Source organism: Pelecanus crispus, chromosome 18 (genome assembly GCF_030463565.1).
Source record: "Pelecanus crispus isolate bPelCri1 chromosome 18, bPelCri1.pri, whole genome shotgun sequence".
NCBI lineage: Eukaryota > Metazoa > Chordata > Aves > Pelecaniformes > Pelecanidae > Pelecanus > Pelecanus crispus.
Genome location: NC_134660.1, coordinates 5,838,098 through 5,852,466, shown reverse-complemented (window position 1 = coordinate 5,852,466; position 14,369 = coordinate 5,838,098). Strand labels below are relative to the sequence as shown.

Below are 14,369 nucleotides of genomic sequence, written 5' to 3'. Positions count from 1 at the left end.
TAAATGTTTTCTACGTGGCGAGGAAGAAGAGGGGCCAGCCGGGGCTGGGCCGGTGCGGGGGGACATGGGGACCCCCCCCCCACCCCAGGCACCGCCTGCCCCCGGCCGGGCTGGGCAGGGAGCCCCTGCCTGCACGCCCCTGCCTGTTCGTTAGATGGCATTAATATATTAAAAAAAAAAAAAAAAAAAAGACACCCCCCCGCCCCCCGCCCCAGTGCCTCTGCTTCCCGCCTCAGTTTGTGCCCCCCAGGGGCCAGGGGATTGGGGGGGGGGGGCTTGTCCTGGAAACCTTTTATTGGGGTGGCAGCCGGGGGGTCCCCGGGGCCATCAGAGCAGCACCCTGTGGGGCGCGGGCAGGTCCCAGCGCTGGGGGCTGCACCCCCAGCCCCCCCCGGTGCAGCGGGACCCCCCGGGGCAGCAGTGGCGGCCGTCGGAGCAGCAGGAGCCCTGCGGGGAGACGGGGCGTGAGCGGGGTGTGTGTGTGGGGGGGGACGATGCCCCCCAGCCCCCCCACCCTGCAGCACCCCCACACTGACCTGGGCAAAGGGGCAGCAGCCCCAGGAGCCCCCCCGGCTCCGGCAGCAGCGCTGCCCGCCGCGGCAGGAGCGGGTGGCATCGCAGGGCACGGCGGCGGGCGGCTGGGCGCTGGGGGCTCGCAGCGGGGCGGGCGGCGGGGTGGGTGCCCGGCGCGGGGGCGCGGGTGCTGGCAGCAGCGGGGTGGGTGCCAGCAGCTTCTCGCAGCTCTGGGCAGCCACGTTGCAGGTGTAGCCCCGGGGGCAGCAGTGCAGGTGGTCCCCGCAGCAGACGGCCTGGGGAGGGAGGGGGGCCGGGCTCGATGGGGGGCACAGGCGTCCGGGTGCCACCGTGACCCCGCCAGCCCCATGCACCCCCCCCTGCCCTGCTCACGCCCCGCAGCACCCGGGGACGCTGCGGACCCTGTCCCCACAGAGCGCCGCGGAAGGGTGGGGGGCAGCGATGGCTCTGGGGGTGTCCCACGACCCTGTCCCTGCTTGTCAGTCCCGCTCTGCCCCAAAGTCCCCCCCCGTCCCATCCCCAACCCCTTGTGCCCTGGCACAGCCCCCCACCATGCCGCATCCAAAGGACCCCCCCCCACCTCCTCCAGCGGGCAGCACCCCCAGGCCCCCGAGCTCAGCCGGCAGCACGTGTTCCCGTCGGGGCAGCTCTTCTCCTCGTCGCACCGCACGTCCCCTCCCCGGCCCCGCGCCGGGGTCTTCTGCACCCAGGGCCGGCGGCCGCCCCCCTCCTGCAGGCAGCTGCCCGACGCGGGGTCGCAGGTGTAGCCCTGCGGGCAGCAGTGCACGTGGTCGGCGCAGCAGACGGCCTGGGGGGCGACAAGGGGGGGTGAGCCCGGTCTGACCCCCTGGGACCCCCAGCTCCAGGCCTGGGGACCCCCACGGGACAAACCGTGCCCCCTCCCTGCCTGCTCCTGCCCCCCGTGTCCCTCGTCCCCCCTAGCCCATCCTGGCTCCATCTGCTGGGGCAGGGTGCCCGGGGCAGGGTGCTCAGCACAGGGTGCTCAGCGCAGGGTGCCCGGGGCAGGGTGCCCGAGGCAGGGTGCCCAGCACAGGCTGGGGGTACGGGGGGGGTCTGGTACTGGGTGCCCAGCATGGGGTGCCTTAGATGGGGTGCCCAGTGCAGGGTGCTCAGTGCAGGGTGCTCAGCATGCGGTGCGGGATACAGGGACCCCCTCGTCCCCCTTGTTCCCCACTCTGGGACACACAAAGGTCCCCGAGCATCCTGGTGGCCTCGTGTCCCTCCATCACCTCCCACCGCTGGAGCCCCAAACTGGTCCCAGTGAGCAGAGGGCTCTGGTGGGTGCCCAGCGGAGGGGCCCAGCGTCACCCCCATCCCCGTGGGACATCGGGGGTGGGACCCCTGCGCTGCCCACACCCCTCCTGGGGACAGGGGACATCGGCCGTCATCCTTCCCAGGGGCACAGGGGACCCCTGCCCTCGCCCTTCAGGGAGCAAGGGGACACGGGGCACTGTCCCACCCAGGGCACAGGGGACATCAGCCCCACACTGAGGGGCAGGGGTGGGTCTGCCCCGGGGGACAGGAACTGGCAGGACCCGGCCGAACGTCCCCACGTCCCCAGGGCCTTTGCCGCAGCCGCTCGGGGTCCCTGGAGCTGTCCAGCCCCTCCCAAGGGCCCCCCGGTCTCAGCCCAGCCCAGGGCCCTGCTCCCCAGAGGGGCACAGCCCCGGCCCCCACCCCGCCCAGGACCCCAGCGCGTCCTTGTCCCCATTCGGGGACCCCCCGTCCCTGTGGGCAGTGCCCCCGTACCTCCTCCAGCGGGCAGCACCCCCAGGCCCCCGAGCTCAGCCGGCAGCACGTGTTCCCGTCGGGGCAGCTCTTCTCCTCGTCGCACCGCACGTCCCCTCCCCGGCCCCGCGCCGGGGTCTTCTGCACCCAGGGCCGGCGGCCGCCCCCCTCCTGCAGGCAGCTGCCCGACGCGGGGTCGCAGGTGTAGCCCTGCGGGCAGCAGTGCACGTGGTCGGCGCAGCAGACGGCCTGGGGGGGTGACAAGGGGGGGTGAGCCCGGTCTGACCCCCTGGGACCCCCAGCTCCAGGCCTGGGGACCCCCACGGGACAAACCGTGCCCCCTCCCTGCCTGCTCCTGTCACCCATGTGCCCCGTCCCCCCCAGCCCAGCCTGGCTCCATCCGCTGGGGCAGGGTGCCCGGGGCAGGGTGCCCAGGGCAGGGTGCTCAGCGCAGGGTGCCCAGCACAGGCTGGGGGTACGGGGGGGTCTGGTACTGGGTGCCCAGCATGGGGTGCCTGGGATGGGGTGTCAGTGTGGGGTGCCCAGCACAGGGTGCTCAGTGCAGGGGGTGCCCAGGGCAGGGTGCTCCGCACGGGGTGAGGGATATTGGGGGTCTGGTACTGGGGTCCTGGCATGGGGTGCCCAGCATGGGGTCCCTGGCATGGGGTGCCTGGCATGGGGTGCTCAGTGCAGGGTGCTCAGCACAGAGGTGCGGGATATGGGGACCCCCTCATCCCCCTTGTTCCCCACTCTGGGACACACAAAGGTCCCCGAGAATCCTAGTGGCCTCGTGTCCCTCCATCACCTCCCAGCGCTGGAGCCCCAAACTGGTCCCAGTGAGCAGAGGGCTCTGGTGGGTGCCCAGCGGAGGGGCCTGGGCTGGGCTGAGACCGGGGGGCCCTTGGGAGGGGCTGGACAGCTCCAGGGACCCCGAGCGGCTGCGGCGAAGGCCCTGGGGACGTGGGGACGTTCGGCCGGGTCCTGCCAGTTCCTGTCCCCCGGGGCAGACCCACCCCAGCCCCGCAGCGTGGGGCTGATGTCCCCTGTGCTGGGAGGGACAGTGTCCCCTGTGCCCCGGTGGGAGAGTGCCCCGTGTCCCCTGTGCCCCGGTGGGACAGTGCCCCGTGTCCCCTCCGCCGGGTGGGACAGTGCCCCGTGTCCCCTTGCTCCCTGAAGGACGTGGGCAGGGGTCCCCTGTGCCCCTGGGAAGGACGATGGCCGATGTCCCCTGTGCCCAGGAGGGGTGTGGGCAGCGCAGGGGTCCCACCCCCGATGTCCCACGGGGATGGGGGTGACGCTGGGCCCCTCCGCTGGGGCAGTGCTGGGTGCAGGGTGCCGGTCCCCACCCCGCCCAGGAACCCCAGCGCGTCCTTGTCCCCATTCGGGGACCCCCCGTCCCTGCGGGCAGTGCCCCCGTACCTCCTCCAGCGGGCAGCACCCCCAGGCCCCCGAGCTCAGCCGGCAGCACGTGTTCCCGTCGGGGCAGCTCTTCTCCTCGTCACACCGCACATCCCCTCCCCGGCCCCGTGCCGGGGTCTTCTGCACCCAGGGCCGGCGGCCGCCCCCCTCCTGCAGGCAGCTGCCCGACGCGGGGTCGCAGGTGTAGCCCTGCGGGCAGCAGTGCACGTGGTCGGCGCAGCAGACGGCCTGGGGGGCGACAAAGGGGGGTGAGCCCGGTCTGACCCCCTGGGACCCCCAGCTCCAGGCCTGGGGACCCCCACGGGACAAACCGTGCCCCCTCCCTGCCTGCTCCTGCCCCCCGTGTGCCCCATCCCCCCCAGCCCAGCCTGGCTCCATCCGCTGGGGCAGGGTGCCCGGGGCAGGGTGCTCAGCGCAGGGTGCTCAGCGCAGGGTGCCCGGGGCAGGTGCTCAGCGCAGAGGTGCGGGATATGGGGACCCCCTCGTCCCCCTTGTTCCCCACTCTGGGACACACAAAGGTCCCCGAGAATCCTGGTGGCCTCGTGTCCCTCCATCACCTCCCACCGCTGGAGCCCCAAACTGGTCCCAGTGAGCAGAGGGCTCTGGTGGGTGCCCAGCGGAGGGGCCCCTGGGACATCAGGGGGTGGGAGCCCTCCCTGTCCCTCCTGGGGGACAGGGGACCCTCGCCCCTCCTGGGGACAGCCCCTCCGGCACCCCCATACCTCCTCCAGCGGGCAGCACGCCCAGGCGCCCGAGCTCAGCCGGCAGCACGTGTTCCCGTCGGGGCAGCTCGTCAGCTCGTCGCACCGCACGTCACGAGCTGGGGACAAGGGGACAGTCAGAGGCGGCGTCCCCTCCGCAGGCCAGCCCAGGGGGTGGCAGCCCCCCCGGGGGGGTCCTCACCTTTGGGCAGGGATGCCAGGGGCCGTGCCCGGCCCCCCGCCGAGGTGCAGGTGGAGCGCTCCAGGTCGCAGGCAGTGCCCTGTGGGCAGCAGTGCTGCCCGTCGCTGCAGCACACCGCCTGCCCGGGGAGAGCCCGCCGTCGGTGCCTGCCGGACCCCTGCCCGCCCGCGGGGTCCCGGCGGTGCCGTGGGCAGGGTGGGCTGCCCACCTGGGGGGCCCAGAATGGGGTGCACGGTATGGGGTGCCCGGCACGGCGTGCCTGGGGCAGGGTGCCCAGCACGGGGTGCTCAGTGCGGGCTGTGGGCACGGGGGGTCTGGTAGTGGGTGCCTGGGATGGGGTGCTCAGTGCGGGGTGCCCAGCACGGGGTGCTTGGGACAGGGTGCCCAGCACGGGGTGCCCAGCAGGGGCTGTGGGCATGGGGGCGTCTGGTACGGGGGGCCCAGCATGGGGTGCCTGGGATGGGGTGTTCAGTGCAGGGTGCCAAGCACAGGGTGCTCAGCACGGGGTGCTCAGGACAGGGTGCCCGACATGGGGTGCATGGCACGAGGCACCTGGCATGGGGTGCCTGGGATGGGATGCTCAGTGCGGGGTGCCCAGCATGGGGTGCCTGGGACAGGGTGCTCAGGACAGGGTGCTCAGCATGGGGTGCCCAGTGCGGGGTGCTCAGCATGGGGTGCCTGGGACAGGGTGCTCAGGACAGGGTGCCCAGCATGGGGTGCCCAGCGCGGGGTGCCTGGAACAGGGTGCTCAGGACAGGGTGCTCAGCATGGGGTGCTCGGGACAGGGTGCCCAGCATGGGGTGCCCAGTGCGGGGTGCCCAGCATGGGGTGCCTGGGACAGGGTGCTCAGGACAGGGTGCCCAGCATGGGGTGCCCAGTACGGGGTGCCCAGCGCGGGGTGCCTGGAACAGGGTGCTCAGGACAGGGTGCCCAGCATGGGGTGCTCGGGACAGGGTGCCCAGCATGGGGTGCCCAGTGCAAGGTGCTCAGCATGGGGTGCCTGGGACAGGGTGCTCAGGACAGGGTGCCCAGCATGGGGTGCTCGGGACAGGGTGCCCAGCATGGGGTGCCCAGTGCAAGGTGCTCAGCATGGGGTGCCTGGGACAGGGTGCTCAGGACAGGGTGCTCAGCATGGGGTGCTCGGGACACAGTGCTCAGCATGGGGTGGTCAGCATGGGGTGCTCAGGACAGGGTGCTCGGGACAGGGTGCCCAGCATGGGGTGCTCAGCGTGGGGTGCCTGGGACAGGGTGCCCAGCATGGGGTGCCCAGTGCGGGGTGCTCAGCATGGGGTGCCTGGGACAGGGTGCTCAGGACAGGGTGCCCAGCATGGGGTGCCCAGCGCGGGGTGCCTGGAACAGGGTGCTCAGCATGGGGTGCTCGGGACAGGGTGCCCAGCATGGGGTGCCCAGTGCGGGGTGCTCAGCATGGGGTGCCTGGGACAGGGTGCTCAGGACAGGGTGCCCAGCGCGGGGTGCCTGGAACAGGGTGCTCAGGACAGGGTGCCCAGCATGGGGTGCCCAGTACGGGGTGCCCAGCATGGGGTGCCCAGTACGGGGTGCTCAGGACAGGGTGCCCAGCATGGGGTGCTCGGGACAGGGTGCTCAGGACAGGGTGCCCAGCATGGGGTGCCTGGGACAAGGTGCTCAGGACAGGGTGCTCAGCATGGGGTGCTCAGCATGGGGTGCTCGGGACACAGTGCTCAGCATGGGGTGCTCAGGACAGGGTGCTCGGGACAGGGTGCCCAGCGTGGGGTGCTCAGCGTGGGGTGCCTGGGACAGGGTGCCCAGCATGGGGTGCCCAGCATGGGGTGCCCAGCGCGGGGTGCCCGGTATGGGACAGCTGGCACGGGGTGGCCCGTACAAGGTGGCCAGCACAGGGTGCTTGGGACATGGTGCCTGGTACAGGGTGCCCAGCACGGGGTGCTCGGTATGGGCTGCCTGCTACGGGGTGCTGAGCGTGGGGTGCCCAGTGTGGGGGTCTGCCAGGGGCTGCCTGGCATGGGCTGGTGGACGTGCCCGGTACAGGGTGCCCGGCACGGGGTGGCTGGCTTGGGGTGCCTGGCACAGGGTGGTTGGTAAAGGCTGCCCAGCGTGGGGTGCTTGGCATGGGGTGTGCAGTGCAGGGTGCCCGGTGCGGGGTGGCTGGTGTGGGGTGCTTGGCACGGGGTGCCCGGTGTAGGGTGCCCAGCGCCGGGTGCCCGGTGCAGGGTGCCTGGCACGCGGTGCCCGGTGCAGGGTGCTTGGCGCGGGGTGCCCGGTGCAGGGTGCCCAGCATGGGGTGGCTGGCATGGGGTGCTTGGCGTGGGGTGCCCGGTGTAGGGTGCCCAGCGCGGGGTGCCCAGTGTGGGGTGCTTGGCGTGGGGTGCCCAGCACGGGGTGCCTGGCGTGGGGTGCTTGGCGCGGGGTGCCCGGCACGGGGTGGCTGGCGTGGGGTGCCCGGCACGGGGTGGCTGGCATTGGGTGCTTGGCACATGGTGCCCGGTGCGGGGTGCCCAGTGTGGGGTGCCCGGCGTGGGGCCAGCACTCACGTTTTGCAGGGGACAGCAGCCGTACTGCGCCGAGGACAGCTGGCAGCAGGTGGTACCGTCGGGACATGCCGAGCGGCCGTCGGGACACAGCACCTGGCGCAGCGCGACTGCGGGGACACGCACGCGAGCGTCACCGCGCCCCCCCGCCCGCCTCCGCGTCCCCTCCGCGGGGACGGCGAGGACGCCTCACCCCCCCGGAGCGGGACAGCCCTTACCTGGCGCCGGGGGCTGGCGTTTCCAGGCGGGGAACGCGGCGCCCAGGGGGACGTCACCGGCGGGTGACAGGCAGCGCCCGCGGGCCAGGTCGCAGACGGTGGCGTGGGGACAGCAGTGCACCTTGTCGGCGCAGCAAGAGGCCTGCGGGCGCCGGACCCGCTCGTCACAGCGGCGGCCGCGTGATGTGTCCCCCCCCCCCCCAATGTCCCCATGTCCCCCTCCCCGTACCTGCGGCATGGGGCAGCACCCCCAGGCACCGCTGGCCGTCATGCAGCAGGTGGCATCGTCAGGACACTCGGACTGTCCGTCGGGACAGGGCACGGCACGGGGGGCTGCGGGGAGCAGGGACGGGGTGAGGGACCCCCGTGCCCCCCACCCCTGCCCCCCCAGCCACGTGTGACCCCCCTGTACCTGGGGACGCGACACAGGATTCGCCGTCGGCGCTGCAGCGGGACCCTCGGGGACAGCAGCGGTGGCCGCCGGCGCAGGGGACGCCCTGGGGACAGAGAAACGTGGGGGGGGGGGGTGGGAGGGCTGCAGAGGGGGGGAAGCCCCCCCAAAATGGCAGCGAGAGGCGGGAAACGGAGGCAGGGCAGGCGGGCTCACCTCCGGCAGCGGGCAGCTGGCTCCGGCGGGGCACGGTGAGCCGTCCTGGCACGCTGCCGCGCTGCCGGCGGGCAGGACCTGGGCGGGGGGCACATGGGGGGGGGGGGGGTTACCCATGGGTGGGGGCACCCCCCTGCACCCCCCCCAGCCCCATGGCACTCACCGGGGTGGCCGGGCACGGCGGTCCGTCGGGGCATCGCAGCCAGGCACCGGCGCCGGCCAGGGCCAGGCACAGCGGCAGCAGGGTCCTCATGGCGCTGGGGGCACCTGCGGGCAGCGGAGCCCCCCCGGCAGCGCCGTGCCTCAGTTTCCCCACTCGGCGGGAGCGGGGCAGGTCCCTGCCCCGGCACTGCCCCCCCCAGCTCTCGCTTCCCCTTTCGGCCGGGTGCTAGGAAAGCCCCCGCCCCCCCCGCCTCGCCCAGGGCCCCCCCCCCCCCCAGCCCAGGGTGCTGGGGGGGCACCCACGTGTGGCAGGGAGGCCGCTGCGGCGTGTGGCACCCCGACCGCCGCCCGCAGCGCCCCGATAGCATCGCCCCGCGGCGCAGGAAGCCAGCGCTGCTGCTGGGGGGGGGGGGGGGGGGTGTGTGGGACAGGACAGACCCCCCCCGGCCAACACCCATGGGTGCTAAGCGCTGCCCCCGCACCCCCCTGCCCAGTCCGCTCCCACCCAGCCGCCCTGCCCTGCCCCCCCCCGCCACTTCCACAATCACTTTCACTTCCCTTTCCCACTCGGCGTGATCCCCCCCACCCCCCCCATCTGTGGGTGCGCGGCCCCGTCCCATGGGTGTCTGCACCCCAGGGCGGGGGGGGTGCTGCCCCCCACCCCCGGGACCCCCCGGGCCCCCCAGGCCAGCGCTGGGCCCTCCCCACGGCCTCCGCAGGGACACCGAGACCGGACCCAGTGCTCCCAGTGCCCCCCAGTGCTCCCAGTGCCTCCCATGACTCCCAGTGCCCCCCAGTGCTCCCAGTGCCCCCAGCGTGCCCTGTGACTCCCAGTGGCCCCCAGCCCCTCCCAGTGCCGCTCAGTCCCTCCCAGTGCCCTCGAGATTCCCTCCCAGTGCCCCCCAGTACCCTCGGGATTACCTCCCAGTGCCCCCGGGATTCCCCCCCAGTGCCCCGGGGATTCCCTCCCAGTGCCCCACAATCCCTCCCAGTACCCTCGGGATTCCCACCCAGTGCCCCACAGTCCCTCCCAGTGCACCCAGTCCCTCCCAGTGCCCTCGGGATTCCCTCCCAGTGCCGCCCAGTCCCTCCCAGTGCCCCCCCAGTACCCTCGCGATTCCCTCCCAGTGTCCCACAGTCCCTCCCAGTGCACCCAGTCCCTCCCAGTGCCCTCGAGATTCCCTCCCAGTGCACCCAGTCCCTCCCAGTGCCCTCGGGATTCCCTCCCAGTGCCGCCCAGTCCCTCCCAGTGCCCCCCAGTACCCTCGCGATTCCCTCCCAGTGTCCCACAGTCCCTCCCAGTGCACCCAGTCCCTCCCAGTGCCCTCGAGATTCCCTCCCAGTGCACCCAGTCCCTCCCAGTGCCCTTGGGATTCCCTCCCAGTGCCGCCCAGTCCCTCCCAGTGCCCCCCAGTACCCTCGCGATTCCCTCCCAGTGTCCCACAGTCCCTCCCAGTGCACCCAGTCCCTCCCAGTGCCCTCGAGATTCCCTCCCAGTGCACCCAGTCCCTCCCAGTGCCCTCGGGATTCCCTCCCAGTGCCGCCCAGTCCCTCCCAGTGCCCCCCAGTACCCTCGCGATTCCCTCCCAGTGTCCCACAGTCCCTCCCAGTGCACCCAGTCCCTCCCAGTGCCCTCGAGATTCCCTCCCAGTGCACCCAGTCCCTCCCAGTGCCCTCGGGATTCCCTCCCAGTGCCGCCCAGTCCCTCCCAGTGCCCCCCAGTACCCTCGCGATTCCCTCCCAGTGTCCCACAGTCCCTCCCAGTGCACCCAGTCCCTCCCAGTGCCCTCGAGATTCCCTCCCAGTGCACCCAGTCCCTCCCAGTGCCCTTGGGATTCCCTCCCAGTGCCGCCCAGTCCCTCCCAGTGCCCCCCAGTACCCTCGCGATTCCCTCCCAGTGTCCCACAGTCCCTCCCAGTGCACCCAGTCCCTCCCAGTGCCCTCGAGATTCCCTCCCAGTGCACCCAGTCCCTCCCAGTGCCCTGGGGATTCCCTCCCAGTGCCGCCCAGTCCCTCCCAGTGCCCCCCAGTACCCTCGCGATTCCCTCCCAGCGTCCCACAGTCCCTCCCAGTGCACCCAGTCCCTCCCAGTGCCCTCGAGATTCCCTCCCAGTGCACCCAGTCCCTCCCAGTGCCCTCGGGATTCCCTCCCAGTGCCGCCCAGTCCCTCCCAGTGCCCCCCCAGTACCCTCGCGATTCCCTCCCAGTGTCCCACAGTCCCTCCCAGTGCACCCAGTCCCTCCCAGTGCCCTCGAGATTCCCTCCCAGTGCACCCAGTCCCTCCCAGTGCCCTCGGGATTCCCTCCCAGTGCCGCCCAGTCCCTCCCAGTGCCCCCCAGTACCCTCGCGATTCCCTCCCAGTGTCCCACAGTCCCTCCCAGTGCACCCAGTCCCTCCCAGTGCCCTCGAGATTCCCTCCCCAGTGCACCCAGTCCCTCCCAGTGCCCTCGGGATTCCCTCCCAGTGCCGCCCAGTCCCTCCCAGTGCCCCCCAGTACCCTCGCGATTCCCTCCCAGTGTCCCACAGTCCCCTCCCAGTGCACCCAGTCCCTCCCAGTGCCCTCGGGATTCCCTCCCAGTGCCACCCAGTCCCTCCCAGTGCCTGCCACTGCCCTCAGGATTCCCTCCCAGTGCCCCCTAGTCCCTCCCAGTGCCCCCCAGATTCCCTCCCAATGCCCCCCAGTGCACCCAGTCCCTCCCAGTGACCTCCAGTGCCCCCGGGATTCCCTCCCAGTGCCCCCCAGTCCCTCCCAGTGCCCTCGGGATTCCCTCCCAGTGCCCCCCAGTCCCTCCCAGTGCCCCCCAGATTCCCTCCCAATGCCCCCCAGTGCACCCAGTCCCTCCCAGTGACCTCCAGTGCCCCCGGGATTCCCTCCCAGTCCCTCCCAGTGCCCGCCACTGCCCTCGGGATTCCCTCCCAGTGCCCCCCAGTCTCTCCCCGTGCCCCCCCGGCCCGTACCCGCTCCCGCTCCCTGTCCCGGTCCCGGCCCCGCCGCCAGGCTCGCGGCACCGGCCAGCCGCAAGCCCCGCCCCCCCTCCCCCCATTGGCCCCTCGTCCCCCCCGCCCCGCTCCCATTGGCCAACTCGGGGAAAGGGGGCGGGGGAGCGCCGCCTGCCGCCCTTGCCCCGCCCTCCCCGTCACGTGCCGCGGGGCCACGTGACCGCAGCCCGCCGGGCTGGGGTGCGATGAGTTCTCCCGGCCTCAGCGCGGGGCCGCCCCCCGCCCCCCGCCCCCGCCCGGCACCTCCGCGCCCGGGGCCCCCCAGCCCCCTCCCAGACCCCCCCAAGGACCTCCCAACCCCACCCTCCCACCCCCCCACGCCTCTGCAGCCCCCGCCCAAGCCCCCCCAAACGCCCTCCACCCCCCCGAACCCCCAAGCCCATCCACCCCCCAACCCCCTCCACACCCCCAACCCTCCCCAGACCCCCCAGCCCCCTCCCAGACCCCCCCCAAGGACCTCCCAACCCCACCCCCCCACCCCCCCACGCCTCTGCAGCCCCGCCCAAGCGCCCCCAAACGCCCTCCACCCCCCCGAACCCCCAAGCCCATCCAACCCCCTCCACACCCCCCAACCTTCCCCACCCCCCGCCAACCCCCCCCAACTCTCCCCCAATCCCCAGCCACACTCCCCCAAACCCTGCCTCAACTCCCACCCCCCCAGCCGCCTCCAAACCCCCTCACCCCTCCCAAATCCCTGCAACCCCCCCCCAACCCCCCCATGTCCCTGCCAAACCCCAAACCCCCTTCAAACCCCCTCAACCCCCCTAAACTCCCACCCCCCCAGCCCCTCAACCCTCACAATGTCCCCCAAATCCCCCCAGCCTCCCCCAAGCCCCCCCAAACCTCCCCTAAACCCCCTGTCAAACCCCCAAGCCCCCCAAACCCCCCTCTAACCCCCCCGAACCTTCCCTAAACTTCCCTCCCCACCCCCCAAGCCCCCCCCAAACCTCCCCTAAACCCCCTGTCAAACCCCCAAGCCCCCCAAACCCCCTCCAACCCCCCCCAAACCTTCCCTAAACTTCCCTCCGTGCCCCCCAAGCCCCTCCAAACCTCCCCTAAACCCCCCTGCCAACCCCCCCCCAAACCCCCCTCTAACCCCCCCGAACCTTCCCTAAACTTCCCTCCCCACCCCCCCAAGCCCCTCCAAACCTCCCCTAAACCCCCTGCCAAACCCCCAAGCCCCCCCAAACCTCCCCTAAACCCCCTGCCAAACCCCCAAGCCCCCCCAAACCCCCTCCAACCCCCCCCGAACCTTCCCTAAACTTCCCTCCCCGCCCCCCAAGCCCCTCCAAACCTCCCCTAAACCCCCTGCCAAACCCCCAAGCCCCCCAAACCCCCCTCCAACCCCCCCGAACCTTCCCTAAACTTCCCGCCCCCCAAGCCCCTCCAAACCTCCCCTAAACCCCCTGCCAAACCCCCAAGCTCCCCCAAACCTCCCCTAAACCCCCTGCCAAACCCCCAAGCCCCCCCAAACCCCCTCCAACACCCCCAAACCTTCCCTCCCCCGCCCCCCCAAGCCCCCCCCAAACCTCCCCTAAACCCCCTGCCAAACCCCCAAGCCCCCCCAAACCCCCTCCAACACCCCCAAACCTTCCCTCCCCGCCCCCCCAAGCCCCCTCCAAACCTCCCCTAAACCCCCTGCCAAACCCCCAAGCCCCCCCAAACCTTCCCTCCCTGCCCCCCCAAGCCCCTCCAAACCTCCCCTAAACCCCCTGCCAAACCCCCAAGCCCCCCCCAAACCCCCTCCAACACCCCCCAAACCTTCCCTCCCCGCCCCCCCAAGCCCCCCCAAACCTCCCCTAAACCCCCTGCCAAACCCCCAAGCCCCCCCAAACCCCCCTCCAACCCCCCCAAACCTTCCCTAAACTTCCCTCCCCGCCCCCCAAGCCCCTCCAAACCTCCCCTAAACCCCCTGCCAAACCCCCAAGCCCCCCCAAACCCCCTCCAACACCCCCAAACCTTCCCTCCCCGCCCCCCCAAGCCCCTCCAAACCTCCCCTAAACCCCCTGCCAAACCCCCAAGCCCCCCCCCAGACCCCCCAACCCTCCCTCTGGAGCCAGAAACCACAGAGCGGGGCCAGGCCCAGGGACCACCACGTCGGGGGGGGCCACATCCCGGGGGTTTATTGCCGGTGCGGGGTGCCGGGGGGGGGGGGGGGGGTGTTGGGGGGGTCTCAGATGGCCGACTGCTCCTGCCGGAAGGCCTCGGTGGCCGGGGGCCGGTCGGTCTCGGTGGCCATGGCGGCCTGGCGCAGCACGGCCATGTGCTCCTCGGCGGCCGCCAGCGACCGCTCGACCCAGTGCCGGGGCCGCGGGCTGGCGGCAGGCGCTGCGGGTCACCAGCACCAGGTGGCTGACGGAGAGCAGCAGCGCGGCCGCCCTGCGGGGACAACGGGGCCGCGTCACCTCCCGCCCCGGGCCGGGAGGCGATGGTGGCCTGGCCGCCGGCAGCGTGGCTCGTGCCTCGGTTTCCCCGTCTGCAGGGCGTGGGGGTGGGAGGTCCCGTCCCCCCGCGCTGGGTCACCCCGCGGCGGTCGTCCCCAGCTCCGTGGCGTGGGGTGTCCCCCCCCCCCAGGGAGCGTCCCCCGCCCCTCCCGCCGGCGTCACCCTCGCGTCCAGCAGTTTGGGGTCCAGCGGCGGGTACATGGATCTCACCACGTCGTCCACCCTGCCGGCGGGGATGGCGTTAGCCCCAGGGGGACACGGCGGGGACACCCTCCGTCACCCCCCCAGAGCCCCGGGACTGCCCCCGGTCACCTGGGGCTGATGCGTTTGGCCACCACGATGATGTCACCCAGGCTGGCGGGGGACTTCACGCGGGCCCCCGAGCCCATCGTCATGGCCACCAGCTTCTCCGTCAGCGTGTGGCAGATCTGCGGGGGGGACAACGGGAGTGGGGCCAGGGCGGGCGCTTGGTGCCACCATTGCCACCGGCGCCACCATTGCCACCAGCGCCACCGGTACCACAAGTGCCACCAGTGCCACCGGTACCACAAGTGCCACCATTGCCACCAGTGCCACCGGTACCACCAGCGCCACCGGTAGCACAAGTGCCACCGGTACCACAAGTGCCACCGTTGCCACAAGTGCCACCATTGACACCCCGCGCCACCGGTACCACAAGTGCCACCATTGCCACAAGTGCCACCATTGCCACCAGTACCACAAGTGCCACCATTGCCACCAGCGCCACCGGTACCACAAGTGCCACCATTGACACCCACGCCACCGGTACCACAAGTGCCACCATTGC

At 72.2% G+C, this 14,369-nt stretch overlaps 2 protein-coding genes across 2 annotated transcripts; both read right to left on the bottom strand.

The window, feature by feature from the left end:
• Window positions 1-327: 327 nt before the first annotated feature.
• Window positions 328-8,208, bottom strand: GRN (granulin precursor). The gene is made up of 13 exons (XM_075723033.1): window positions 8,119-8,208; window positions 7,956-8,033; window positions 7,761-7,845; window positions 7,578-7,681; window positions 7,349-7,490; window positions 7,134-7,240; window positions 4,606-4,723; window positions 4,425-4,522; window positions 3,703-3,930; window positions 2,305-2,532; window positions 1,115-1,342; window positions 537-809; window positions 328-447 (listed from the first exon to the last, which is right to left on the bottom strand). The coding sequence occupies exons 1-13, from the start codon at window positions 8,206-8,208 to the stop codon at window positions 328-330; spliced, it is 1,899 nt and encodes a 632-aa protein (XP_075579148.1).
• Window positions 8,209-13,290: 5,082 nt separating this feature from the next.
• TMEM98 (transmembrane protein 98) lies at window positions 13,291-14,212 on the bottom strand. Its single transcript, XM_075723031.1, is given in 5 exon segments — window positions 13,291-13,422; window positions 13,424-13,496; window positions 13,719-13,784; window positions 13,874-13,989; window positions 14,081-14,212. Coding segments are annotated over 5 exon segments (519 nt in total).
• Between the last annotated feature and the right edge of the window lie 157 nt (window positions 14,213-14,369).

Bases quoted from the DNA above. Each gene is read 5' to 3' on its own strand.
- GRN (XM_075723033.1), bottom strand. From the start codon at position 8,208: ATGAGGACCCTGCTGCCGCTGTGCCTGGCCCTGGCCGGCGCCGGTGCC. The intron at 3,931-4,424 runs GTATGGGGGTGC...GTCGCCCCCCAG, and splicing joins CGTGCTGCCCGCTGGAGGAG to GCCGTCTGCTGCGCCGACCA. The intron at 2,533-3,702 runs GTACGGGGGCAC...TCACCCCCCCAG, and splicing joins GGTGCTGCCCGCTGGAGGAG to GCCGTCTGCTGCGCCGACCA.